Raw genomic sequence first — 27,929 nt, 5'->3', positions numbered from 1 at the left:
TAATATCACACTTTCCAATGAAGTCCAAACTAGAACTAAAATAAGTCTGCCAAATACTCAACATAAAAAAGATCATATTTACAAAGCTCAAAGCTCAGGAGGAATCCACTCTATTCTTCAGACTAGATTTTTAAAGCAGCTGCCTTCAACGGCTCGTCCTCAATCTTTCATACAAAGTATGTAAAAACCCGATCTGGTTGACATTAAGACAAGATCAGTCTAATGATATATCGTAGGTACACCACAACACACCATGAGCTCCATCTGAAGGAAATCTTTAGAGGAAGAACTGATTTTTATCCCCCGTTTACCTTTTAAGAAATCTGTTAGAATTTTGCATGCACTTTCTTTTCTTTCTTTTTTTTTGCAAATAAACCTTTAATAGTTTTGTCTGTTTAACCAAATCGAATTTGAAAGCAAGTTGCTCTTCGTAACAACCAGGATGACAAGGAAGAGGGGGGGGGGGGACCCACAGATGATTTTACAAATGAAACCAGCACTGCCACTGATTCTATAATCTAAAGATAATACAAAGATCTCAAAAGGTATCTTTTACATCATAAATCTCTCCAGAAATTTCAACCACTGCAAACTTTCTTGTAAAGTTCAAAAGCTCACAAGGTGTCATATGAAGGTATTTCTCAAAGTAGTCAAGTCAAAATATTTTGTTCCAGGTCCAGTAAAAAGTTTCTCCAAATTTTTCTTTTTATAAAAATAGATGCTTTTTAAACCCACATCAAAGAGGTTCTTAGCTCTTTGGCAAGGTACTGCTTTAAGAATTTTTTTTTTGTCTTTTTTTATCCGTTACGTTTACAATAAGCAACATTATGCAGCCAACCGATAACCAACTCATATTACAATAAACAGAATACTTATACAAAATCAACGAAACCGCAAAAAGAGTTCAAAGTAAGTACTCGCTAACCACTCAGGGCATAACGCACCTATGGCAACTCAGGACACAGAAAGATACAAAGAAAAATCACTACACATAACCTTACAAGACTCGTTTCAAAGCAGATGAGCAACGAAATGACAAAACCTATATTAACGTTTTTAGATGGTCCATCTGTAAAGACAGCAAGAGATTCAACATGTCAGGCTCTATTTTTTCCTGTTTTAAAGTATATTGAGATTCAAAGTGTAGCAATGAAAAAAGAAAATCACATTGTTGGACGCTAAATATTGTTTTTCTTCGCAACACAGATTTACAAAGCTGTTTTTAAGCTAACGTAGAAAGTTACGGTGAATACGCTTCCATTTTCTCTTTCCATTTTCTGGTGAGTTTTCTAGAAACAATCTCAGTGGGTTTTTTTTAGGCTTTGTGTGTTTTGTTGGTTTTGAACGAGACTTGCAGAACTCTGTCCCCGAGGCGGTATCCATTCAAGCTGGCAATGGCCACAGCTGCCTCGTCATAATTAGTCATGGTGACAAAACCAAATCCTTTGCACTTGTTTGTGTTGAAGTCGCGAATAACCTTGACATTTGTGACGGCACCGAACGGCCCGAACATCTGCCAAAGGATGCTTTCGTCCGCATCTGGAGCCAGGTTGTAGACGAAGATACACCAGCCAGTGCCTGCGTGCCCCGGGATGTTGATGCCAGCCAGGCTGGTCACCCCGTCTATGGCCATGGGGGAGAACCTGCTGTAAAACACAAAAAAATAACATGGCTCAAGGCGAGAGACTAAAATGAGCACAAAACAGGCCTTTTTATTAGACAAACGATCGTGCCAACAAGTCTAACACAGTCTGACAAGGCTCTACAGGGATCAGCAGCGTCCACACTCAGCCGCTGCTTCTACGGTCAGAATCATTCATACATTAGATTCTATATCTTTATAAACCTGATTATTGTGCAAACTTCACATTTAACGATCTCATACAAGGTATACAGAGCTTTTCACACTTTTTAAAAATAACTGTAGCTGCTCTTTGCGCAGCAGCAGCAGCAGCAGCACAACATTTACTCTAAATCCAAAATTGGCAAATTATAATGGGAAATAAATACCATATGTAAAGTGTGAGCTGCTGCCAAGACCAGAATAAAAGAGGCACAGAAAAGCTCCGGTCTTTGGTAAATGTGGTTTTGCAGTTTTAAGAAACAAAAATCAAAGTGCATGGAAAGCCTATGAATTATTGCAGCAGGTGTCACATAAGATTAGCTGCTCCAGTTGGCCTCTCAGGGAACATCCACTATGACAGGTGTGCTCCCAGCATCAAGGACCCGGGGAGAGATTTGGCAACGAAGACGTCAGCCAACGAGCAAGGCAGAAGAGGAGTCTATTGTTGCCGGTGAGGGGCCTTTGAGCTTTTAGGGAACTGGACTTCAATCACACTCGAGGAAGATGTTCTTATAAAACTCAACTTAAGACAAACTGGTGAATCCTGAAAGACGTCTGACGCAACGGAGTTTAAAACAGGACAGGGCTGTCCATAATAGATCAAGGTAAGAGGATGGAGCTCAGAATACACGGATGCAATTTTGTGCAATAGCAAGTAAGATTGTAAAAGTCTGTCTTTTGTTATGTAGACAAGCAGTGTAGACAATGCTTTAATCCAGACATGTTGTGACATTATGTCTAGATGAAAGCACTTCTCTGCATCTCTGACACTAACCTTGTTTTAGAGGAATAATGACCAGTCACAATTAAGTTCAGATGCTCAGAATTCACTACAACAAATCATCAGATACAGACACACCGTGGTCACATTGGCAGGTATGCAAAAGCAATATATTGCCTTCTGCAGCAACGGTGTGCTGTGTTTGATAATGAAAGTATTAAATATTCATTCTCAAAGAATACCTACGGCATCAAAAGCTCCTGACAAAGAGAGCTTTTTAAAACAAACAGAACCAGCTCTGTTCTTGATTATGAAAACTTTAGGGGTCTTTTCTAACCAAATATAAGTTAAGGCAAAAAAAACATTTAGACACACAGGTAGAATCAGACGTCAATCTGAATGGACGCTCCCCAAAGAGAAAACAGTCACAGAACAAATAAAGCAAATACTGTATATTCCGGACTATAGGTGGCACCGGAGTATAAGTCGCATCAGCCAAAAAATGCGTAATGAAGAAGAAAAACAACACATAAGTTGCACTGGACTATTAGTCACACCAGCGGGCCAGCGTAAACCACTAAGTTTTTAGCGTAATGTCGCCTCTTGAATTCCTCTTAACTTAAGTGGTTTCGGCTGCAGGACATTGAGAGTGAGACACACGCATTTCAACAAGTTCTCACACGGAGAAATGATTAGCTTCACCGCACAGATATAAACATCCTGTAAATGAGTAAAAGGCAGATTACTGTGCGCTCATACAGCCGTCTGGAATTGGCGACCTGTGAACCAATCAGAAAATAGAATTCCTTGTTGCCAGGTGAGGTCTCAGGCTCAGCTGCAAGCACACGTTCCGTGCACGTCACCTATGCTCAGAATGTGGACAAGCTGGAGGTGGAAGACAACCGTCAGGAGAGGGACAGAACAGCTACCATTATATTTGTAATGGGACGTCAGGACACAAGGCGAACTAACTGTATATTTTAATATATATGTCACACCTGAGTATAAGTCGCATACCCAGCCAAAGGATGAAAAAAGTGCGACTTATAGTCCGGAAAATACGGTACTACAGCCCCTCCAATAAAGCCATCTGAGACAGGCTCCAACAACACATCCAATCCTCTATCGTTACAGCACGTTTTTAAATCAGGATTGGTCTCAAAAATCTAGTATCAATAAAAGCATTCCAGGTCAGAGGGGCAGACAGAGCTTGAGAGGCTCTGGTCTACCTCCTTAAGTCGTAACACACACTTGCATGTTTGAATAAACACTAAATATTCACATCATCACATGTTAAGACAAACTGCCTGCTTCACTCACACCAACTCGATGGTATGTGTATGAATTAGTTGGTGTGTGCACTTTGATCAGCAGCCTCGTGTTGAATCAGTGCTACAGGATGCACCGTTAACTACCTACGCAGTACTTGCTAGTGCTCAGAGGGAAAAAAAATAAATAAAATAAACTGAAAGAAAATGTATCCCATCGGCTCCCTCATGTTAGGCCTGAGTTTCCCCCACAGGATCAATTAAAGCAGACTATGAAATCTACAAAGGAAAAATCAATTTACCTTTTGACTCCATAGGCCATGTTCAGCAGATTGTCCAACCTTAAAAAGAAAAACAACACCAGCGCACAGATGTTAATTTTATTATAAAGAAGCCTTTTTAAAAGCTTTATGTGTTTTGACAGGATGGCAGAGATGAGTAATAGTTCTGATTTTCCGATTATCCTCCCAACACCACTGCTGCCCTTATTAACCTGTTGGATAAACTTTCAATATTCAGCCTACACAGCTCAGCCAACAGGAGGACTCAGTTTGTACAGACAGGGTAAACACACAGCAGCTTTAACGGCATGTTCAGACTAAAAAATAAAAAATATTGATGGATTAATTCACACATTCTGTCATCCACCAGATCATTGCTCATCTCCTGCCCAAACCTTTTTGTGTAGAAGGCCTATGTGTGCAACAGGAGGAACACAGCAAAGTTAAAATGTGAATATAGGTCTGAATTATTCTGTCCAGAGTATTGATGAGCTCCAACACAGAATACTTTCACAATACTGCTGTGAGACAATTTAAATGCTAATTTCAAAAAGCCTCAAAGGGTCAACAGAATCAACTTCACTAGCAGTATTAATCAGATTTTTTTTTTTTTTTTTTTGGTGTGCCCCTTTACCTGAAGCGTTGTGCCTGCTGTGCGAGGGGTCCTGGGTACCTTCGATTGGGTGACTGATACAGCTGGGACAGCAGCGCCTGGCTGGTCTTCTGGCTCGGGTTATTGGCGAACTTGACCGTTATGGGTTCGGTGGCACCAGGCGGCTTCTGACAATTCAGACCCTTGATGGCCTCCTCCGCCTCAACTCGCCGGTCAAAACGAATGAAGCCGACCCCTCTGGAAACACCTGAGGAGAAGGTTAATATAAAATTAGTCCAATAATAGAGGTCAATTTCCCCTGATGCCAATTACACCTAATGCTAAAAAGTGGTGACGGCAAGTATGTTTTTGGAACATACTTTGCAGGGATCTGTTGGTGGTGGTGCATCACATATGATGATTTTTAATTATTTAAGTATCATTGTGATACCTTGTCGATTTAATAAAGGGCATGAGAAACACTAACACACCCGAGCAGTGATCCTTCCTAAATCAAGACTACAGAGAAAATGCTGGGAAAGTAAAAAAAAAAAAAAAAAAAACAGACTCATTTCAATTAAACATGAGTAGAAATTACACTTGTGTATCTCAGGCGGCAGGGAGACAAAAGACAGACATGTAAAGTAGCATTTCGACATTGTAAGAGGAAATACTTCTCTTTAATTTACAGTAGCTACTTCAGACATAACTTATTTACCTCAAAATGCCCTCTTGGGACATACAAGCATGCCATGTCACTCTTACTCTCATTTCTTCCTGCTGCCTGCCAAATCTTTAGCATCTTTGCCAAGCCAAATAGTGGTCCATGCTTGCAGTCTTGTATGATGCCCCTGCTATATCACTACAACATTCATAATATTCATAACTGTTATGGGGTTAGGGCATTTCACTTCCTGCTTTTGCTTATGCATTGCGTACGTATTCCAGCATTTGATTTGGAGCATCCAGACCCTGTGAGATCATCAGGGACAGGCCTACTGTGGGAACCCAGGGTCAGGACAAAACGAAGTGATGCAGGATTCAGTTACTCTGCTCAAACAGTCAGTTTATTAAACTAAGGCCTGAACACCACTGTTTACTGCAGCATTCTCTTATATTCATTTTAGTTATTTATTCATGGCTGTCTTAACTGCACTTTACTCATTTAACCTTTATTATTTTAATGTCTTAATATGTTGCTTTAATCCTGTGCCATCTGTACAGCACTGGATGTACATGAATGGTGCCTCACCTTGGCAGCATTCAATGTTTACACTGTAATTCTCGTAAGCATTTTGTCCTTGAGAACCACTATATTTTGGTCCTTTGTCTAGAGTTGATTACAGATTGTTCCATTACTTCTCAAGTAAAACTGAAAGTGAATTCTCCAGGAACAAGTGGTTTTACATATGAAAAATAAAGCCAACCGTTCCCATAATGTATGCCGGAAGGAATATTATACATTTCTGCAGCACACAGGGACAGAACCATTGGGAAATGTCTCAGTGAAAGATTCTGTTTATTAGTGTTTCATAAGGGTTCTGCTTCCACATGACAGCTGAGAAATAGAGAATATAACTGTTCTAAATGCATTTCATTTCTTGCCATAAAACAGGCATCACATGTATACCTTGGGGATGGAAAGAGAAAAGGGGGAAAAGCAAGACAAGGTAAGTGCAGGCAGAAGTGAGATTGGAAGGGAAAGAAATTGAAGCACTGAGTCCTTCTACTTTACACCCATTTTTATATTCCATCTATGCATATTTATGAACACCTCTAGTGGAAAATTGCATTTTTGGGCACCTCATACCACCACCTCTGATGCATTTCTCAGGCCTGTCTGTGTCACTTTGTTCAGCAGTCACATGGGGCAGTAAAAAAAGGAACAAAAGACGAGAGGAAGCTGTCATGTTCTACTCACCCGTCACCTGGTCCACCAGAATGCGTGAGGTAATGATGCGTCCATACTGAGAGAAGAGCTGCTCCAGTTCTTTCTGAGTCATGGTTTTCGGCAGGCCGCTGACGTACAAATTTGCATCTCTGATTGAGGCAGAGCTGGGACGCGCATAAGAGACCTAAGCATGAAGACAGAGCAAACCACATGTCATCAGCACAGTGCGATTAGAGCCAGTTTTGAGAAAGCATAGAAATTTCACGTAAATATTTGTTTAAACAGACTTAATGCACAGTAAATACACAACTGTGAATAATATGGAGCCCAATTATTATAATAAGCAACATGTTTATTTATACAAGAAGAGATTCAGTTTGTACCAGCATTTCTTCTGGCAACATATTTGTAAAATCACACTGAAACTGTCATAATGTGTTGATAAAACCTGTTCTTGAATAAACAATGAAATCAGTGTATGCCTCAACATGGCGTATGGTAACACCGGAAATGCCCAACAAGACCAAAACCTGTTTGATACATTTAAAAATGTTTTAATCTTAGCAAAAGTCTCTGTTTATAACAAAGCTAGGTGAATTTTTTTTTTTACACAAAAAGAGGAAAGTCTTAGGTACCACAGTCCATAAACACTACAGCGAAACATCTCGGCAGTCTTTGGATGTTGTCAAAGAGATTACCTAGCACATTTATGTTATCCATCAACTCATAATCCTGACAGAAATAGTTGCTGCATCAGGCCTGTCTAGACAGCTCTTATTTAAATATAAACTTAACATGCCTTGAAAACAGTGCTGCTACCTCTTAGAAGGAATCCGGTTTATTAAAGTCCTTAAGCACACCAGACTCGATAAGTAAGCAGCATACATAACCTTTATCCATAAATACAGACAATAGAAAACAGAAGTGATGTAGCCATTTATCCACAAGGAGGGAGAGACACTGCAAAAAAAGAAGAATCTAATTCAAGAGTCTGCTGTATCATGCTGTTCCCTTCATCTTCTTCCGATGGCTGTAGGTTGTAGGGTCTGAATAAACTGCCTGTTACTAGAACAGCACCACAGCTAAATTAGTGTGAGACTTATTAAAACAGCCTCCTGACCACAGCCAGCAACTCCCTGCTTCTCCTCATTCCCGTCTCCTCGTGCGTCTCACCTTCACACTTCATTTGATGCTAATATTTGCAAAGTATATTCCTCTACCTCATCAGGGTTTATTTGCACTTCTGACAGAGCGCTACAGAATTTTAGATAGGTGATACATAAAGAAATGTGACCATGTTCCACTTTCAGACACATGGACTGAGGCAGGCACGTGGAGACAAAGAGACTGAGACATGACTTGTAATGAGTTGTATCTTCCTCTGTAATAACTTGGCAAATCTATTCAGTATTTAAAAGTAAAATACAGAAATAATCAAGGACACAGCTTCAAATTCGGTGCCATTCAAACAAGACTTTCCTATCTCTAAATGTGTTTTTGCCCACAGACATTTTCTCTTAATACCTCTGCTCAATGTAAGAAGCTGGCTCCTTGTAAGGCCACAGTGAAAAAAAATATCACACGTAATAATCTGGCTCCCCCGTTCACAAATCCTGCAGCACTATATGAAGCAAATGAGTTTTTCCACCAGCACATTGAGTGCTACATTGCCTGATGAATGCTAATGGCAGCCACCTCCCTGTACAGGCATACAGCAGTGCTACAGCACATGCAACCATAGAAACAGTTCTGCTCTACTTGAGGCCCAAGCAAAACCGCCTGTGCCCAGATTAACAATAGGCTCCCTTTCCTCCCCACATTGCTCCATCCTCATTATGCTTTGACTCCAACCTAGAGAGCTAGGCACCAACAGCATAAGGAATTTTTTGCAACCGGTTACAAATGGTAAAAATTTGACATCTTACCTTGATGGTTTTGGTCTGAAGTCTCAAGCCATTTAAGGTGTTGATGGCTTTTTCTGCGTCTTTTGGGTCCACATAATTCACAAATCCATAGCCTAGGCTCTGACCTGCAATTACAAGATTAAAAAAAAAAACAAAAAACATCAGCATCAGGGTAGATTTGTAGAAACTTAACTGACTGCCTATACAAACCCCCACAATTTACTACTCCTAAATATAACCAAAACCACCTCTTGTAATAAGCCTGAATCCAGTTTTGTCCCTAAAAACAAGTCAGTAACATTAAGACACAGATTAACAGTCTTTCTTATCTGTGAGAGCACACTAGGTCACAAAAAATATCTATTTGGCTTAAAATCTATGGTAAAACCAGCTCTTTGACTAACATGTTTTAAATTAAAAATGACAAGCGAGTGCTCTGCTTTCACACCGACTCATCTCTGACACAGTGAAGTAGCCGAGGTTCAATGTGTTCCCCTCCCTCCGCAGTTTATCTCTAAAATGTACAATAGATTGACACCCACTGCTTATGTGCACAGAGGCAATTCAATTTCCTCCACCCACACTGCTGGGTTTCTTCGCAATTCCACTGCCGGTCAAGTTCACCAGCTCAAGCAGCTTCAGCATATTAATATAATATATACATAAACAACCTGAGGTTTATCTAAAAGTTTATTAACATCAGATAAAGTTGATATATAACCCTTGCTCACTGGCAGCAAAGCTCATTGCTTTATCAATATGGCTTAACTCACAGCACAGCAGCAGTCATCTACACATATAACGGTTTGGTTCAGACACCGAGACCACAGTGACGTATATCATTGTTTTTAATAATGAAGTTAAAGTCAACTATCAATAATTTGGGCTTTTGATTGTGTACAGATTCACAACAGAAATAAGAGTGGAGCAGAGAACAGATAAAACACCTGATGTGCATGCACACACACAGGCAGGAAGCATATGGAGATTAAAAACACAAGGTTTGATCTGAATACAAACAAAAAACAAAGCACAGACACACAATTGAAAATAGACACTAAAGTGAAGTGCTAATCATGTTAATCAGAGAAAAAAGATTGTAGTTGATCTGCTTTCCCCTCGGCACAAGTCTATAACATACTGCATATATATATATATATATATATATATATATATATATACATATATATATACATACATACATACATACATACACACACATTATACAGTCTGCACTGCATACAAAGATTTGTACAGCCTTCAGAAGTGGGAAAACTGTATAACATTTTGTAAGGATTTATCATCTCAGACTAGGTGTTTAATCTGACCAGAGTGCCGCCATGATGTGAAGTTTATACGTAGCCCCTTGTGGACACAAATCCAGCTTGTGCCACCATACTTCTGCTTTATATCTTCCAACAAGTGAAAAGCCAAAAACACCCACAAAAGAAAGCATTCTGGTATCAAAGCCTACACATTTATCCAAATATCCTCTATCATTAAGCTACACCTGGTGTTCCTTCCCTGCACTAATATGGCAGCCTTCTCCATAGCAGCACTTGCCAGTGAAAGAACCACGTATTTCAGTCCAGTGACAAGTCTCATAAATCCATTCAAACAACATGGCAAGAGGGCAGCATTAACAAAACATACAGAATCCAGAATTGTGTGCTTTGTTACTCTCCACCCCTATTAAAATAAAAGCAAACTACTGCTTGATGCACTGCTATTGGTTATCTTTTCTGCACAGCTGAACGCCCCATATGCATCTATACAAGCTTTAACTGCATCACTCCTATGAGTCACAGCTCTCATGGGTTTGTTCTGCTGTGATCAAGTTAAGTTCATAAACTTAATTTCACCTTGCATGTCAAAGACTGTTACAGCCAAGAAAAATATGCCAGTCCTTTGAAATGAGCGGGTAAAAATGACACTCTCACTTAGCCTGGAGGGCAAGTTGCCCGCTGTATGGCATTCTATTGCACATAATGTACACGAGCATGCTAAGCCTTGCAGTGGTGTGGTGTCTTCCTATGGAACGACTGATATCCAGCAATTACACCGTTACGAGGAGGGCTTATAACAAACAACTTTTAGCTGTCATTAGGGAACAGAGGAGACATGCTGGGATGCACTTTCAAAAATCAGAGCGCCTCACCCAGCTTCCAACTAGTGCTGCCCATAGTGGGAGGAAAAAATGACAAGAAGACTAAGCTGCTTCTGCAGCAACAGCAGCCAAAGCGTGAACATTTAAAGCAAAGAGGAAACCTGCATCTCTCTGGTGATTACTTAACATCTGATGTAGCACCACCGCACAGATGTAGGCTGGCTTAAATCTATTGCCAAAGGGCCAAGGGAGAGACAAAAGCAACACAGTCTAGAGGGGATAAGGTTTTTTGTAAAGCTGAAATCAGAGCACCATTCCTGAGAAATGACTTGAAGGCTCTGAATAATATTAAGGCCTAATTTTTCCCACCCTAATTCCAGACTTTTTTCCTATGTACAAAAAAAAACAACTTCGACTGCTAAATGTATAATATTATGCTAGTTAGACCCTTCATAGTGAGAGCTGACTGCACGTCTATCTTCAATTCACACTGCAGCTTATGCAATGAAACAGTTTGAATTCCTGCACTGACAGAGACCAATGCATGTCAGCGCAGATCATGTTTATACATTTATTTAAATAGAATTTTAACTTAAGAATGACAAAGATCTGCCAGCCAGAGAGCAAAGAACTTAACCTTTCCAGCTGGCTGCATTAATATTTCTTCAACAGAAATTTAAAATGATTTCTTCAAATCAAACACCCACTGATGCTATAAAAGCCTTTGGAGGTTTGTAAAGTATAGATGCTGATGCAACTGTCATCCACAATTTGATTTTTAGACAACAAACGGAGTCTGGAAACCAACTGAACCCTAGTAATTTCTTACTATACAGTACTGCAGACGATAATTGAAGTCTTCACACATGTATAACTTACCAAAATTGACAAATGCTTGCGCCGCTATCGAACTGCTAGCTTTGAGTGAGAGCGATATCTGCTCAAGGCATCCGACACATTTACAACAGTTTGATGTATTCACTTTTAGCTCAGGTCTTTAGCATGCTATCCTCCCTGCTGAGAGCATAAGGGAATGTCTGCAACCAAACTAATGATATCCCTTTCAACATTTTATTAGACAAATATCCAGAAAACCATTGCAAATATTCAACCCTAAGACCAGGTGACAAATTGCATTTTGCATCATGAATGTGGGTCTTCAACCAGCTGTGGTGAAATAATAAGTGTGGATTGTTTTTTAAGGGTAAGCTAGTAAGCTTAGTTACAAATCTAAGAATCTAACATGGTTCAACTATGTTTCTTGTAATTACTTGTTTCCAAGGCAGCACCTAAAAGATGGAGCCTGATTTCTAAGCTCAAGTCTATAAATTCAAGTCATCAAGGGGCTACATCGACTTCTTTTCTTGCTTAAACTACAAAGCACTTCAGTGATGTTGCTTCAAAGTCTACACCTTTTCACACTTTGAGGTTATATAGCAGCATCAGAACCACTGTTACACCTCAAATCATTTTCACTGAGAGGCAAGCCGATTTCAATGATTCGTTTCATTCAGTTCCTTGCACTTAAAATTACTTCAAGTGCTGCGTTCACACTTGCTCGACTAAATATGCAAACTATCAAGCCCTGTTTATGTTCAATCACCCAAGCACGTTGTGCTCAGCACTGATTTAAAACAAGGATCACTTGTCAGCTCAGCTCAGCCCATTTCACACATTAACAATCAAATGCATTTCTTTTATGCATGGCTACACAAGGGCATCTACTCCATGCAAGACTGAACACTTGACAACTTTCATCATCACTGCATGCAAAAAGTCCAAATTCAGTAAATACATAATGAAAGGCCCCCCACGCCTTCCATCAACACAAACTCACCACCCATGGCTTGTGGTCTGACCCCCTGCAACCATTCGTTTTTGCAAACTTAAAACAACTCTGATTGTGATTACCGAGCTCTTGTCTTGTACCACTCCAATCGTGCTTACAACCTTTACAACATACCACTAATAGAAATGCTTTTTAGAGCAAGGCGGCATGAAGAGAAACGGTTTAGCTTGACACGCTTAGAACACTTGACCGCATTTAAAGAGTTGAAACCGTAAGTAACTATGGGGAAATGTAGCAACCCTGCAAAGACAGGCGGGTGAAAAATGGTCAACTATACATAAGCACAGTGAAATATTTAACAGTATGAATATTTTAACGCCAGATGTGGCTGGGTGCACATCTTCCCTGTAAATTTAATGAAGGTGACTACCTTGGAGTCACAGAATGAAGATAATCTATAATCGGCCTGAGTAAGAGCCCAATGTCTTCCCTGCCATCCACCACACACAAGATCTGAACGTGGACTGGCTTTGGATGTGTTTTTATGACCAAATGGAACAGATGCGTTTCATTTCAGGCACAGGGAACCTCATGTGCTTGACCACTGGACTGTGTTACAACAAGCAGATGGAGGAAGGTCTTGGTAACCTTGACCACAATGGCAAGCAGAAAGAGTACAGCAGCCTCAGCCATCATCTACCTGTTCATGCCACACAGACTGTGTCAGTACGCACTTCTGCCAGCCGCATTCCTCATATTAAACTAACCCAGAATCATTTGCAAGTCATCTGCCAACCCAACTATAAAGAAAGGAATGAATCCAGAGGGACTGTCTTTTTTTTCAGAAATGCCATTTTGCTCCTGGCACTAGCACCACATGAATTAGAGCAGTATATATACGCAATTAATATCAGCGCTTGCAGTATGCTGGCTGCTTGGTGGGTTTTATAATAACTACTATGTGAAGACTGTGCCAGCTTTTCTCCATAATGAGATGTAGAAAGATTGGATGACTTTCAAAACAAAGGCCTCCGCATTTATTGAGGGTAAAAGGTCCATCATTTGACTTAAAACTCAAATACTGTGCATGCAACAGACAAAGCTTATGATGTGGACAATACGGCTAGAAGCCCACTGATGCATTACTGTTTTCAAAATTTATGTTAACATGCAAGGGAAAAAACTTCCACTCACATTAAATCATTTTATATGAAAACTGAAGTGCACAAACTTGCAGCCAGTAATTTTAGAGTGCATCTTGTGGGCCCCGAGCTGAATAGCCAGCCACAGCAATGCAATGTTGTGTTACCTGTTATTTTGTCTCGAACTAGTTTACAGGACTCAATTTCTCCGATGCTCCCAAACAAACTCTTCAGCTCCTCTTGGGTCATGTTCTGAGGCAGATAGTTGACTATCAAGTTAGTTTTACTGTCCTCTATGCTCCCTGACTCTACAGGCGAGGAGCAGTTGTTTGAGATTGTTGAAGGACCGTTGCTTGTGTTGTTGCAAGTTGGCCCATTGGACAGCTGTGTATCCATGGCAGCAATTACCTGCTAAAGAGACAGAAAGAAAAAAAAGTCAAACCCACTTGCAAAAAAAAAAAATAAAAGTTAAGTTAAGAAAGGATGCTCTTCACATATGGAAAGGTTTTTCTTTACCACTACTTTTTTGGTGGAGCATCACAAAAGACAAAGTCCTGATGCCGTTTCAATTTAGTGTAGCAAATATACATTTTAGTCCATATGTGGCCTAATGTGAGTTTACTCTAGTAATTCTAAATTTAAATTGAATTGAATGGTGTGACAGCTGCTTTTATTTCTGTGAATATTTGGTAAGCAATGTGAATGTATATTAAAGTGTCAGACATAAAATTGGATGTTGGAACCCATCTTTAAATGTTAAAATATTGAATTATATAAATTGAATAATTCTGCATAGCATCAGAAAAACAGGCCCTTGGACAAAATGCTTATCAGTTCAGGCAGCCAGCAAGAAGTTCATGTATAAAGAGTCATCCTTAATTAACAGATTCACCATGTGCAGAAAGCAGAAAGGGCAGAGCAGAGAAGCTTTAGTTTTTAACAAGTTAATCAGGTAAACTTGTCAGAGTAGACAGTGGCAGACAGTTTTAGACCATACCAATACAGTCAAACATTAACAGCTCAGGGGCTTTTCATATAGACCCCCCTCCCCACTGTGAGACAAAAAAATAAGCCTTTTTGCCAAATGATATAAACAACAACAAAAAAAGTGCCACAGACCCCAGTCCAAGGCTCAGGCGCCCACGAACCACTTCTAAGCAGAGAAGCCACATCGCACAGTCTGACTGCCATGTTAGTTTGGAGTTGCCGTCTGAAAATGTGGACACAAAAAGTACTTCATGTTAGATCAACAAGAACAAAAGCAACAGTCAGAGATGATCACATGTCATTGTTGGGGGGAAAAGAGAAGGAGGCTACAGCTTCTGAACTGGCTGTCCATGCAGATTGGCTGAAACCAGGGAGAAGCAAAAAGGCAATGTTTCACTTGGTCACAATGCATCTACAGTAAAGAGAGAAAAGCAGAACCAAGAATTGCAGAGTGTTCAGTCAAGAGAAAAACCTGGCCACAACAACAGGGACAATATGCATGAGGAATGGCAATTAGTAAAATGGATGGGAGTGCTGCACAGAGATGCTCACTGAAAACGGAAAGAACAAATCAATTGGGCCGCTATGGCTGCTCACATCCAGCAATGGGGAGCCGACACATTCCTGCATCTGTTACCCAGGCACACACACACACAAACATAGATCTACCCACACAACCACAGTGATTTAAGGTGTGCTCCCAAACAAAGAGCAAGGCAAAAAAGATAACTAGCAAAACTAGCAGTTACAACTTAGATTAATCACAATACAGAAGCAAAATGCTACGACGCATTAGTACAACATCAATTCTGATCAATATACTGTCACAAGTCTAACACCTTGAAGTGCAGAATTTCAATACATGATCAATTAAGAATCAAAAGCCATTTTCATAGCAGCTTATTAGAATTTTCAGATATTACTGTACCCACATCTGCAAAGATAAAATTCATACATAGGAGTCTCATCATGCAATAAGCTGCATTCAGCAGAGGAAATCAATGCAGAAGCACCAAAAATTGCAGTTTCTACAGTGGCCCTTTGGGGCTAGCTTCAAACATCAACATAACTCATCCATTTAAGTAATCAAGCTTAAAATTACTGACTGGTGCTTGCTGTCTCAGACCACAAGCTGCCTGCCCATCTTGACTCCGCCCATGCTCCACCCATATTCAGATAAAGTCAGAGTAGCCAAGATGGCTACAGCCTCCCATACTCAGCTTCAAAACTGCTGAAATGTTAAACAAACAAAAAAATAGATCTATGGATTACTTGAGATTTATTATTCTGATCATGCATGAGCAAGCAATTTCCCCTGGGATTAATAAAGTATTACTGATTCTGATACATTGTTATAAGCATTCTATAACCTCAATTCCCCTGTTACTCTGTGGATATTATGATCAGTCTAATGTAACTACTGCATCACCCTTTAATAAATTTATACCCACAGTGACCAATTTTGTTTTGTCAGCAGGCTGCTTTGCAAAACTGTTTCAAAAAAGTCTGGACAGATGACTGAGCATTCAGTGCTCTATTTGTCAATTTCTTTCCCTTTGTGTGCTGCATCTGGTGAAAATGTCAACCTGCCATAATGCCGATGCTAATTGATTTTCTCTACTCAAGCAATAAAAACAGCATTGCAGTTGTCAGGCAGACAGGTACAAACCTATAAATCTGATCAATATTTCTTAGCAGAGAGTTTAAAAAAAATATTAATGTGCTTTTTGACTTAAAATATTAAAGTGTGAATTATAAACAGCATTTAATTTCTTCCATATTTGTTAATATGTTAATTAAAATACAGGAGGCCTAAAGAAGAACACCTATTGTCTAAATTCACCTTCCATTTAATATTGGTGCTAGATTTTACACTTAGCCCAGTGAGTAGAGCTGCTGGCTATATTTGATGTAGAAGTCAAATGGAGGTTAAAAGGACCACATTTTTAGCTTTATCACTGATAAATCACTGACTACATGTATATTTCAAGCTGCTTTCCTGTCAATATGCATCAAAAGATAAAATCTTTACGTAAATTTTGGTACAGGCTGATGACGTATCGCATGATTCAAATATTGTAAATTCTGTCTGCAAATCTGTATTTGTAAAAGAAATAAACTAAAATGTCCACACTTTCACTCCGAACTCAGTCTTTGAGCAATATACAAGAAAATGCTGGGAGCCACAAATATCTCTAGATTTGTACTTTTTGGAAGAGGTAAAATCCAGGAAGAAAAATGAAAGCTGATAAAAATGACACTGACAAATTGCAGCCAACTGCACGCTGTCAGTCAAACTAAACAGCTTTAAAAAACTGCTTTGGACTCTCGATTAGGAAATAATGGCGACCTCAGCTTATCCAAGTGTGGAAAGCTGCAGGTGTGTGAACAGACTTGTGACTGGACTAAAAATGACATTGTTTTATACATCACAGCATGATCTATGTAGATATAAGGATGTACTTTCAGAGCAGAATGGCATCAGCATGCATCTCAGCTGTAGTGACTGTGTGTTTTTAACCAGTGCACACACCAGAAGCCTAATCTACCCTTAGGGTAGGTACAGTCCATGACAGTTTCAGTGAGATTTTTTAAGCCATTTGTTTTCCTTCAGTGTAATGAGAAGGAAAAAAGGGGGAAAAATAAATTGCTGTAGCTCAGCCCACTGTGACTGGATCACAGAGGACTCAAGCCAATACTGTAGCTCAGTCAGCTGCGTGTGAGCAGTGCAGAATGGAAGAAATAAAAAAAAAAAAGAGCATCCTCAAATTCAAAATCATTCCAGACAATATGCTTATCATATTGTTTCCAGATATTTGGCAAGTTAAAATGCACATGTAAAACAGAAAGATAATGTAGATGATTCATGACACAGAAATATACAAAAATGCACAGTGGCAACATTTAACAGCTAAGGTTTCATAACAACATTATTAGTGTTCACAAATAATATGTAAACGTTTCTTGCCTGTAAAATTCTTAATTATTGTGCAAATGACTACAGTATCTAATCTAGTTTCTTCAGTAGAAAGTGGACTCTCAGGCCAACACCGCTTGCAGGTGGGTCAAGACATCTGTACATTCACATTGAATTTGTTTTGTTTTCTAAATGTACTCTACATAAACCACGGTGCCAACTCTGCACTGCGTAAGCGCAAATACATGAGTCATTTGATTCACTGGCACGTCCCTATACCAAGGTCAAAACCCACTGACTACATAACAAGCAAAAATAGAAAATACAGCCATACAGCATCTGCACACCTGACCTACAACCATAGATATGTTTCACTCACTAGATCAAACAAAAACCTGAGCAGAGTGAGCGAGCTTAAAGATGAACTCCACATCTCACAGACAGGCCTCTGTTCAGTGTCAGTATGAATTGCACTTTTACCAGCATTACACAGTGTATTATCTGCCTATGTGCATGTCTGAGGAAAATAGTGCTAGTCTTTATGTTGCTTTAGCATCCTGTTAGTTCACAAGTTATAATAATAGGAAAAACAGCATCCAAACATCCAGGAATAGCTACTTTGCCGATACAGATATATAAGCATTGTCATTTCCATTAGACACAGATGGTGTCTTATGCAACATCTTTACTCCTGCAAGCAAAGAGAACTGGTCAGGTAAGTTACAAGAGAAGGCCATGACTGCACTGTCATGAAGCTGGCACAACTTCACATAACATCTTTAGCGTTGTTGCAATAGAATCATTTGCGAGTGAGGTAACATCCTACATTTAAGTCTTTTTTTTTAATCCATTAAAAGTTTGATTGATTATTCAGAATATTTACCCTGCGACACTACACAGGAGAACACATTTAACAATAAGACAATCTATCTATATTGATAACTAGCATTCTTTCAAATGGGACAATTAAATGCAAGAAATTTAAGACGTGTATATAATATTAACACTAGTCCTGACTACAGACATGATCTACCCACAGAAAGACTCAGTGTAGTGTTTTATAATTTAGACCCATGAAATCATTCAATAATTGCAATCTGTTTTCAACTTTGACAGATTACAGCAGGACTAATTAGGGCCAGCACACTCAGCATTGACACCGCATACACTGCAAGGTTTCCAGTCAAAGGGGCTTCAAACTTCACTGGTCAACCCCACTCCCCTGCTGCGCTTTCCATCTGTTATTAGTCTCAAAATAAAACCAGCATAACTTTTTTGCTGTTTGTTTACATTAGAGAAAGGGCACAAGGACACATATTAAAAATAATGTGTGATATCAGCCAAAGTTCTACCATTTGCAAAATTAAAACTGCAAAACTAAGCAGTGCTCCACCCACACGCAGCCTCCCCCACGTGCACAGTAACCAGAAAAAAACAGGCCACAGGAGAACATATTGTTGTTCAAAAAACTGACTGACTTCAATCTCCATTTCATATGTTTCACCTTTTATTGTAAGTACAAAGAACAACACTGGCTATTGTCCCATTTGAGATACTGCCACGAGGCAGAAATATTTCATTAGATAAACACTTGGAACAGCCAGCTTGGCAAGACGCCTCTCCCCAAAAATTTCAGCGTGCAGCCAGCAGCCTCCTCTTATGAGGCATTTGAGTGCAGAGCGTCTTGTTCCCCTAGAGGCCTTGCCTCACAGCTTACATCAGAAACCAAGCCCAGATAAAGACCACAAGATTCCTTTTTTGTTTTCCCTTCATTGCTAAGCTAAACCAATCCACCTCCACAATTTTACCCCACTGAGCAGGTGGCCTTTTAGGACTCATTAAATTGTAGCGTGTTTAGTTATTGGTACTTTCAGATCCCACAGCCTACTCGCAAAAGGAGGCAGATCCACACACAGTGTTACTATGAAGGAAATACGACACCCAATTTAAACACAGTGAACTATACTATACTATACTATCACTATGACAACACGTACAAAGCTGCAAGGGATAAGGGTTTACTTCACATGCAAACGGTCACCTCAGATACATGCGTCTTAGCCATGTGTCATTCTTCAACCCCTGAAGCTGGTAGTACTGGCTCTGTTTTAGCAGCACACTGATTGTGCCAATTAATTACATGGAAAGTGACTTTGAGTGGGCCGTTTGGAAGGAAGATTTTACAGCTGATCGAATTCAGTTGACAGCACAGCTTAAAACTAGTGATATCAAATCACTCACAACCGGTACCATTTCATACCTGCACCTGAAACACCCGAAACACCAAATTAAAAGCCAATCAAAAGGAAAATGAACCCGTCTATAATTCATTAGACACGGCATGGCTCTGATGCTGGTACCAAAGATATGCAATGCGGCCTATAACCAAGGATAACGGTCCCCTTCAGCTCTTAATGAAAGCTGTACTGCACTGTGCATCAGTGCTGGTGTCCCACTGTCTACACTGTAAAACAATCTGCTTTTTACAGGCTTAACAGGCTGTTTTAACATATCCTGACGCTCGGAGGGACACTGCAGAGTGAGTCAAGGGTTTGAGCTTTTATGAATTAATATAGAAGAAAAAAAAAAAACACTAAACGCAAAAAATAAGACATCGTTTCTTTTCTATATGCAATTATATTAGTAATCACAACATAGGGGACTCCTGAAAATGTTTTAAAAGTCTACATTCCAACAGAAAATAGGGAATATAAGAATTGGCTGTAATAAAATATAAGTACATCTGTCTATGAGATGTTCACGTCACTTGTCACTGAGCCATCCGGTTGCAGATGCCACTCCCCAGGGACTGCTGCCCACTTTTTATAAGCTTTTATTCAAGGTAAGAGTAGGTTAAGGATAATCTTGCACTAAAGCAGGCCTAATTGTTGCTTACAACAATACAACTGCTACTTGAGGATATTTAGATGTGTCAGCAAAGACCAGCAAACAATCTTAGAATAGTTAATACTACATAATATTCCATTCATCCTGAATATCTGTGATTTTATTTATGAAATTCAGGAACCATTTAAGCACTGTCTTTATGACCAGCTATAAAAAAATATTAATACAGAAAAACATGCATCAGAAACACTGACACTAGCCGACAAACATCTGATTGACTACAGAAGTTTTGGAACCTAAAGCTAACTGTGAGATCAGCATGTACTGATGTGACACTGAGCACTTAAAGTGAGGAGGCACGAATCTCTGCTACTAGCTCCGCAGAGGATTAAATTGACCAAGTATGCGTGACAAGCTGCAGAGTAAAGAACTCCAGAGTGCGCACACTGACATGCACAACCTGTCCTTGAAAACTAAAAGCCCACAAGTAACGGTTCAAAATATCCTAGCTGAAAATGCAGATGTGACTAGTTGACGCACAAACTCCCAAGTACAAAAGGCAAAAAGCTACAACATACAATGCTGCAAAAGGTCCAGACTACTGATGAGATGTAATGTGATGGAAGCGGAGTTCCAAAAAGTATTAAACTGTGGGTGTATTCATAGTTCCAACACAGAGACTGAGTGATGTTTTTCATGTTGTATCACCAAACACACTTTTAAACATGAAAGATTTTAGAACATTTTGCACCTGGTCCACTGATTTCTTTCAATCAATTCAATACTGTTCATAATGGAACAATTACACTTGGCATCAGATGCTGGCAGAATAACCAGTTGTGACAGTAGGTTTGCATCCCTCATTTCAAAACTCAAAACTCTGCACTGCGACTCTTAGTCCCGAGTCCGCCTTCACTGTAGATTCATGTTTAAAATTAAAGATGTGTAGATGGGCTGTTAATACCATGATCAAGCTGCCTTTTTTAAAAGACATGGCTGGAGACAGCCGATGCAAAGTAGCCCATGGGATTAACTCTGGCTCATTTACAGTCATCTTTCTGTTGATCAATGAGCACTGTGTCAAAAAAAATGAGTGTTTGTCCTGATGGTGCAAAGCTACAGTGATGGGTAGGGGCTGAGAAAAGGGTAGCTGTGCAGCAATTCCCCTATGCCAGCCAGAGCATGTCAGAATAATACCAAAAACTGATGCAATACTGAGTTATAATTGGCAGCCTGCTTCCAAAGTAGAATTGCTTGCTTTCTCACCAACACTTGTGTATATATATATATATATATATATATATATATATATATATATATATATATATATATATATATATATATATATATATATATATATATATAAAAGAATAATCCAACAATGCTAGCGGAGGATGGGGGGGACGCATTTGCCTGAAATGCAATTCATTTGGGGAGTTTGTATTGCTCAAGAGGTTGCAACATGTTCATCAATATTGACTTCTGACTGACTCCTTGATTCTGAAATCTTGACCAGAGGCATTTTTACTGGCTTTAAGCTTGAGAGCCAGTGCACAGACATTTATTAAACAATGCTTGCGGCTCTTTATATTTATTGACCCATTATTTTCTTTTATAGTACAAAGTTAGAAAAAGAACTGAATGTTCCTGTAACTGTTCAACTATACTGATTTACTTATAAATAATCTAGAATTGTATTGTATTAAATTTGTATTACGTTAAAAAAAGGCTAAGAGTGATGTTAAAGCTGGGTTTATAGATGCTGACACATGTTCTCCAAGATTCAACAGTCAAAATAGAATGCAGCATAACACAACAAACCAAAGAGAGGTTTAACAATGTCTAAATAATTAAGTTGAAGTTAGTATATAAAACTACAGCAAAAACAGCCATGCTAGCAAAGTGCACATCACAGTTTCATCTGGAAGTCTTTGATTGAACTGTGTGATTTAATATATAAAACCCAATATTAATACTGACACCTTTTTTTATACCCTCTTCTCTCATCATAGTACAAACTGATATAATCAAACCACACATCATCCCTCAGTATAAAACACCTATACGGGGGATGACAGGAGGCCATCTATAAAAGCTGCTCTGATGCAGTGACAGGGTTCAAGGGTACTGCATTGCTGGCCTCCAGTAATGAGCCACACATGTAGAGGGAGGGCCACCCTGTGGCCAACAGACACTAAAGGCTGAAGGAAAACAGTCCTGTGCAACATCCAGAGACCACTAGCTCAGCTGCATGGGGGGAAGTAGAGGGCGAGGCCACGCAGAGAAGAAGAGAGGGGGGGGGTGTGGACGTTTAAGAAGGACAAAGGGGGCAAAATTGCCTTTTGTGCTAAAGCCACCCACTGTACGCTAACCTACTTCTGACAGCAGCACACATTGCTGCACAGAGCAGACACAGTGATGTGTGGCCTTTGGAAGTTCACTCACCGTCCTGCATTTTAGTCACTCTGTCAGCAGCCTTTATTTAGAAAGGCACACATGGGGGCTCAATAATACATAAAGACAACCGCTCTTATCTCTTGTCCTTCTCAGGAGCACAGAGGCTGCTGAAATTTGCGGACGCTGCATGAACAGAGGGGAAGGAAACTGCCTAAAAGCAGCAGACATTTATGATTACACACTTGTGAGTCGATAAGCAATGACACTTCCTTTGAATAAAGATCTCCTTCACCAACAGGACTCCTATCTCCACACAAATAAGTAACCAAATAGAACTGATTATGACACACAGCTGAGAAAAATCAACTACTTGATCAGCATCTCTATTAGGAAAAAAAACAGTTCTTCAGCCCAAGAACAGACCTGTAGTACAGTAAGAAACAACTCTTCATGCTGCACCTGTATAACCGCAAACATCACAGATTTTGGCAACTTCCTGGTAAAATATTTGCTCAGACTTTCCCTGACCTACCAGATTGCTCTGACGTCTGCCGCTCCAACAGATCCGCTCAACCACTACTCAAGGTTCTACAGCCACAAAAACTGGAGAGGAAACGCCCTGGTCACACCATTCCTTTACTGGAAGTTGAATTAACACCAAACAATCCTCCTTTCTGAAAATGGCATCAGTATAGAATAAAGAAACAGTTCAATTAGTTTAAATTCACACTTTTTTACTCATTTTTAAATCTAAGAATTAATAAGACTTCAGCAAAATGTTGGAAAAGATAAACAACTACAGAAAATGAAAAAAGCCTCAAAATATGGATGTAAATTTAAAACATAGTTAAACTCATGGTCACATTCAAAGCGAGTCTGTCTTGATGGGAGGCATTTTCAATTATATGAAACTAGAGATGAAGTGATAAAGGAGGGGTGAGCTGGGGTCGTCCATGTTTAATTGGTTTAATCAGGGACACCTGTACTGCTGCTGCAGGCGAACTGCGCAACAAGACCGGCTGGATCATGCAATTTAAATTCGACTAAACTCTCCCAGGCCGCCACGACTTTAGGTGGAACATGCTGGTGAAATTCTCGGTATTTGCGTTTCATCGTTGTGAAACTGCCAGCGAGCGGCGTGGTTGCCTTAAGCCAGCAGCCAGTTTTAGCTAACAGCTAGCCGGCAATGAGGGAGCTTTGTGCCGAGCTCATTTGCAAGCTGTTTGCTAGCTACTGCTCGGGGTTTGCTTCCACGCTCGCTAATTTAAAAGGCAGCTCGTTTCACCTAACAATGAAAAAACACTAAAACCGTTATTATTGGAGTGAAGTTCTGCTAGCAGCGTGTCCGACATGGTGGTGGCGTGCTGCGCCGGCTTCTGTTCGGCCTGGCTAGCTTCCTCTGCTTTTTTTTTCCTCCCTCCCCCCACGACAGAACAGTTTTTTTTTACACAGTAGATGCCGGTAGGTTGTATTTTTCACACTAAACCTCTCCGGGGCCTTACCTTAAGGTGTTGTTCACTTGCCGCCGCGGTAATTTATTAAAGTCGTAAAGTCTGTAGACGTCTAACTTTTGGCCGGAGTAAGTAAAGTGGGCGGTGGCGGGAACGCGGCTAAATAAACTCAATCAGCCCATTGGCCAATCAGCGGAGACCCCACCACCCTATCTCATCACTGCCCGGAAATAGAGTCATACTTTGATTGGCTGCAGGTGTACCTCTGCTTCCTGACGCCAGCGGTGTTTGGAGCAAACAATAGAAACATACACACGCTCCAAAGCTGCGTCAGTGTCAACCAGGGGTCCCTTTGGGGTTAATCAGGGAAACCCAGCCAGAATTTGACAGGTTAAAATACGCCTGAAATTTAAAATACAATTCAAGTTTCTGCTCTAGATTTCAGCAGCTGCTGCATGCATTGGAAACTAACGTGAGTAGGCTATAATAAAAGGTGAAATCAAATCAGATCAGGCCTGCAAATCTAAATTTAGACTGCATGGGAATTCAGAAATAGCATTTAAAAAAAAAATATGCCTGTGATAGCAGAACTTCATCCAGCAACTCCAAGTGGCACAACACACACACACACACACACACACAGGCTGCACTTAACCTATATAGCATCACTCCTGTTAGAGTTACACACTCCACATCCCTTCAGGCTATTCCACATTTAAATTCAAGTTTGTATTTGAATTATTATTATGATTATTTTGACCCTAACAGAGTGAAAATCAGATCTGGTTTGTTTACTGCGTGTATTATTACACCACTCATGTGCAATTCTCTCCATAAAGCGGTGCAAATATTTCTTAATATTCCCATTTTTTCCCCTCCTGGTGCGGTACTACGCGGATCCCACGTTTCAGCACTGTACCCAGGCCTTTATCTTCCACACACTACAGAGCAATAATGCGTCCATCCATGTCGTAAAAATTAAGCACATGTGCGGAGATATATAGCCCATCCAATCCTACTGTAAAGTCTCTGATATGGCAAGGCACCGCCATCCAGAGTTGGAAAAATCAGCGGAAACATGAATGCATCGCGGTGACTTTCCTGTCGCGTCTACATGCAAAAAAAAAAAAAAAAAAAGGATGACACTGCACACTGTCCTCAGTGACAAGACACGAAAACAGGCTAAAATATCGACTCAAGACATGTTTCAGGTGAAGGAGCAAATGTGTAAAAAATATCTTACCGTTTCTATAAATGAAAGTTAGGGACGTCCTTAGGCAAACAATCTCTGAATGAAACACCTGGCCAATAGCTCGTAAAATGATGAAATTCCGCTCTCTCTTAGTTCAAACTTGGAAACATAAAAGCCAACACAAACAAGATAAAATGAGGAAATGAAATATTTATTAAATCAAAACACAGAAATGATTTCCTTTCAGCAAATGCATGGAACAAAAAGGGGAAAAAAAGGAACAGAAGAAATAAAAGGAATCAAATCATTAAAAAAGCCGGCTTCTGCCTGTCTCGCTCTTTACAGGTGCGCCACACAAATACGCGACATCACTGAGTGGAAACCAATGCAAGGAGGAGGTTGTCTTTAAAAGGAAGATAGTCCTGCCGGCAAATATATAGGGCCGTATCACAGCATGCCTATACCTCTCCGCACACTCCCGTTTCATCCATTCAACCTACACATGAACATGCATTGGACGCGGAAGTATACCCAGAGTAGCTCCATCCACCGCTTATGCACACAGAGGCTCTTCAACGCTATTGGTTCTAACCCGCTCCTCGCTGGGAACGAGCGTCTCCTCCAGACTACAAGATGTCATTCGTCCTCGCCCCAGTCACTCAAAGCCACCCGAGCTATTTTTTTTTCCTCCTAAATATGGCATTTGAAGTCAAACATCGCCTCGGTGAGGCAACATATTCAAACCTCACCGGTTTGCTTTCATCAATCATGAACAAAAAGAGGTGATATTGGTGTCATTTTGGCGGCGTGTGGTGCGTTCAGGTGCTTTTCGGTATTCTATTCCAGCCCTATTCCAGGAACAATACAACTATTCTCCGAGTAGGGGAAAAAAACACACTCGTCATGTATGTGTGTGACGTTTTTTGCCGCATCATGCTTGCGCCGTTTATTTACAACACACCGAAATAAATGAGCGTCTGATTTAGCGGTGAAAACAGTACACGTGTGCGCCAAGTGCAGCTTTCAGCACCACAGACAGCGCAGTGCTGCCGTACAGTGACTGCAGCCCTCATGCTTTCCTGCCACACACACACACACACACACACACACACACACACACTCATACACACAGTCAGCCCCTCTACAGCTGAGAAACAAAAGGTGGGCGTTCATTTGGGCTCTCCTGACATTGCAATGGAAAAACGCCTTTTAAAATAAGCCTCATATCACAGCAGGGTGGTGTACACAAGAGAAACACTGCAGGAGTTCTCTCACTTTCAGAGAGTGGAGTATGGAGCCGAATCGGGGTCATATAGGTTTTGTTCACTTGAAATAAATAAAGTTCATTCAAACACTAACATTTGAAACTGAAACTGCATGTTTTAATGTTGATGTTTTGATACAACTGTGAAATTAATTTGAATAATTGTTTTTTTCAGGTTTCATGTCAATACATATTTTCATATTTATTGTTTTCATTTTTCAGTTTCATATTTTTTGTCAGACAGTTTTACATTTTTTTTCTTTAAGTTCAGCTTCAGATTTACTTTTCAGGTTCAAATTTCTTCTTCACTTTCACCTTCCACTTTTGAGGTTTTGGGGGTGGGGCAGGGGCGTGGACTGCTGAGTGACAGCATGACAATGAAGGCTGAGGGGTTTGGCTCAGCCATGGTGCCTTCAGGGAACATTGGACATGTGGTCAGTTAAACTCAACACATACTATCTATTGGGAAGAATGGGCCTGGTGAACTGGAGAAGTCTGAACAGAAGAAAAGGGGGTCAGAGCTGTCTAAACATCTAGCTATGATGCTACAAGCTGAATCACCATTTGACATAGCTCCACAATATCATTTTGAATAGTAGCCAACAATTTAGGTAGATTTTGTGGGCTTGTTAAAAATGGCTGCTCTCTGCCTTGGGTGCAGTTGGAGCCACTTGTATGTGACTGCACAGATGTGGATGCCTCATAATTAAAACCAGCCAACCATTTTATAACCAGCTAGCTGCAAGGAAGGTTGGGGTTGTGTGTTTGATCTTCTAGGTGCTCCGTCCATAGCATTCATCAGGCTCTGGCTCGAAGGACCATGTTAAGCTTAGCTACAGTAGGACTGTTCTCTGAAAGCTGGTTCCAAGGACAGAGGATGAACACTATGGTTGTGCGGTCAGACACAGTGAAACACCTGGAATGATCCCGTTCACTCAATTCAATTTATTGTGCTTGGTGCAAAGTTGGCAGGTAAAGGCAGAAACAACTGAAGCTGGTTTCACTAAACAAAGGAAATACACAGCATATTAACTTAAACAAGAAATGATCAATCTCTCAATGTAACTTAAAGCATTCAGCAATGCATGTAAATGTAATATGTATCTAAACAAAGACTCACGTTTATACACAGACAAACAGGTGATGTCAGTAGAGCCTGCTGCAGGTAAATGAAGCAAAGGGCTGACAGCTGCACTCAATCACCTACTTAAAGCCTTGTTCAGGCCAAAGGTCAAACTCTGCCTCTAGGCCGGCTCTTCACAACAAAGACTGAAACACAGACCACAACCATTACATTAAGAATACTACATTTAGCTGTATCGCAGTTATCGAAAGA

The 27,929-nt window shown here is 40.2% G+C and overlaps 1 protein-coding gene across 4 annotated transcripts; it reads right to left on the bottom strand.

Moving 5' to 3' along the window:
- Positions 1-25,701, bottom strand: elavl2 (ELAV like neuron-specific RNA binding protein 2). 4 transcript variants are annotated; one of them, XM_028429051.1, is made up of 8 exons: positions 25,381-25,701; positions 14,658-14,748; positions 13,706-13,949; positions 8,522-8,625; positions 6,627-6,780; positions 4,748-4,973; positions 4,135-4,173; positions 1-1,646 (listed from the first exon to the last, which is right to left on the bottom strand). In XM_028429051.1, the coding sequence occupies exons 2-8, from the start codon at positions 14,727-14,729 to the stop codon at positions 1,316-1,318; spliced, it is 1,170 nt and encodes a 389-aa protein (XP_028284852.1). In that variant the 5' UTR covers positions 14,730-14,748; positions 25,381-25,701; the 3' UTR covers positions 1-1,315. The 4 variants fall into 4 exon arrangements, with proteins under 4 accessions (XP_028284852.1, XP_028284855.1, XP_028284854.1 ...); XM_028429054.1 differs by having other exon boundaries at positions 4,787-4,973; XM_028429053.1 differs by having other exon boundaries at positions 13,706-13,946.
- Between the last annotated feature and the right edge of the window lie 2,228 nt (positions 25,702-27,929).

This window comes from Parambassis ranga, chromosome 18, assembly GCF_900634625.1.
Source record: "Parambassis ranga chromosome 18, fParRan2.1, whole genome shotgun sequence".
Classification (NCBI taxonomy): Eukaryota; Metazoa; Chordata; class Actinopteri; family Ambassidae; genus Parambassis; species Parambassis ranga.
This window is presented reverse-complemented; position numbering and strand designations above follow the sequence as displayed.

What these genes read in the sequence shown, in the direction of transcription:
- elavl2 (XM_028429051.1), bottom strand. Translation starts at nt 14,729, where the DNA reads ATGGCAGTCAGACTGTGCGATGTGGCTTCTCTGCTTAGAAGTGGTTCG. An exon ending in CGCCTGAGCCTTGGACTGGG is followed by an intron (nt 13,950 to 14,657) that starts GTCTGTGGCACT and finishes CTGTCTCTTTAG; the next exon opens with CAGGTAATTGCTGCCATGGA. An exon ending in TTCAGACCAAAACCATCAAG is followed by an intron (nt 6,781 to 8,521) that starts GTAAGATGTCAA and finishes CTTCATGCTTAG; the next exon opens with GTCTCTTATGCGCGTCCCAG.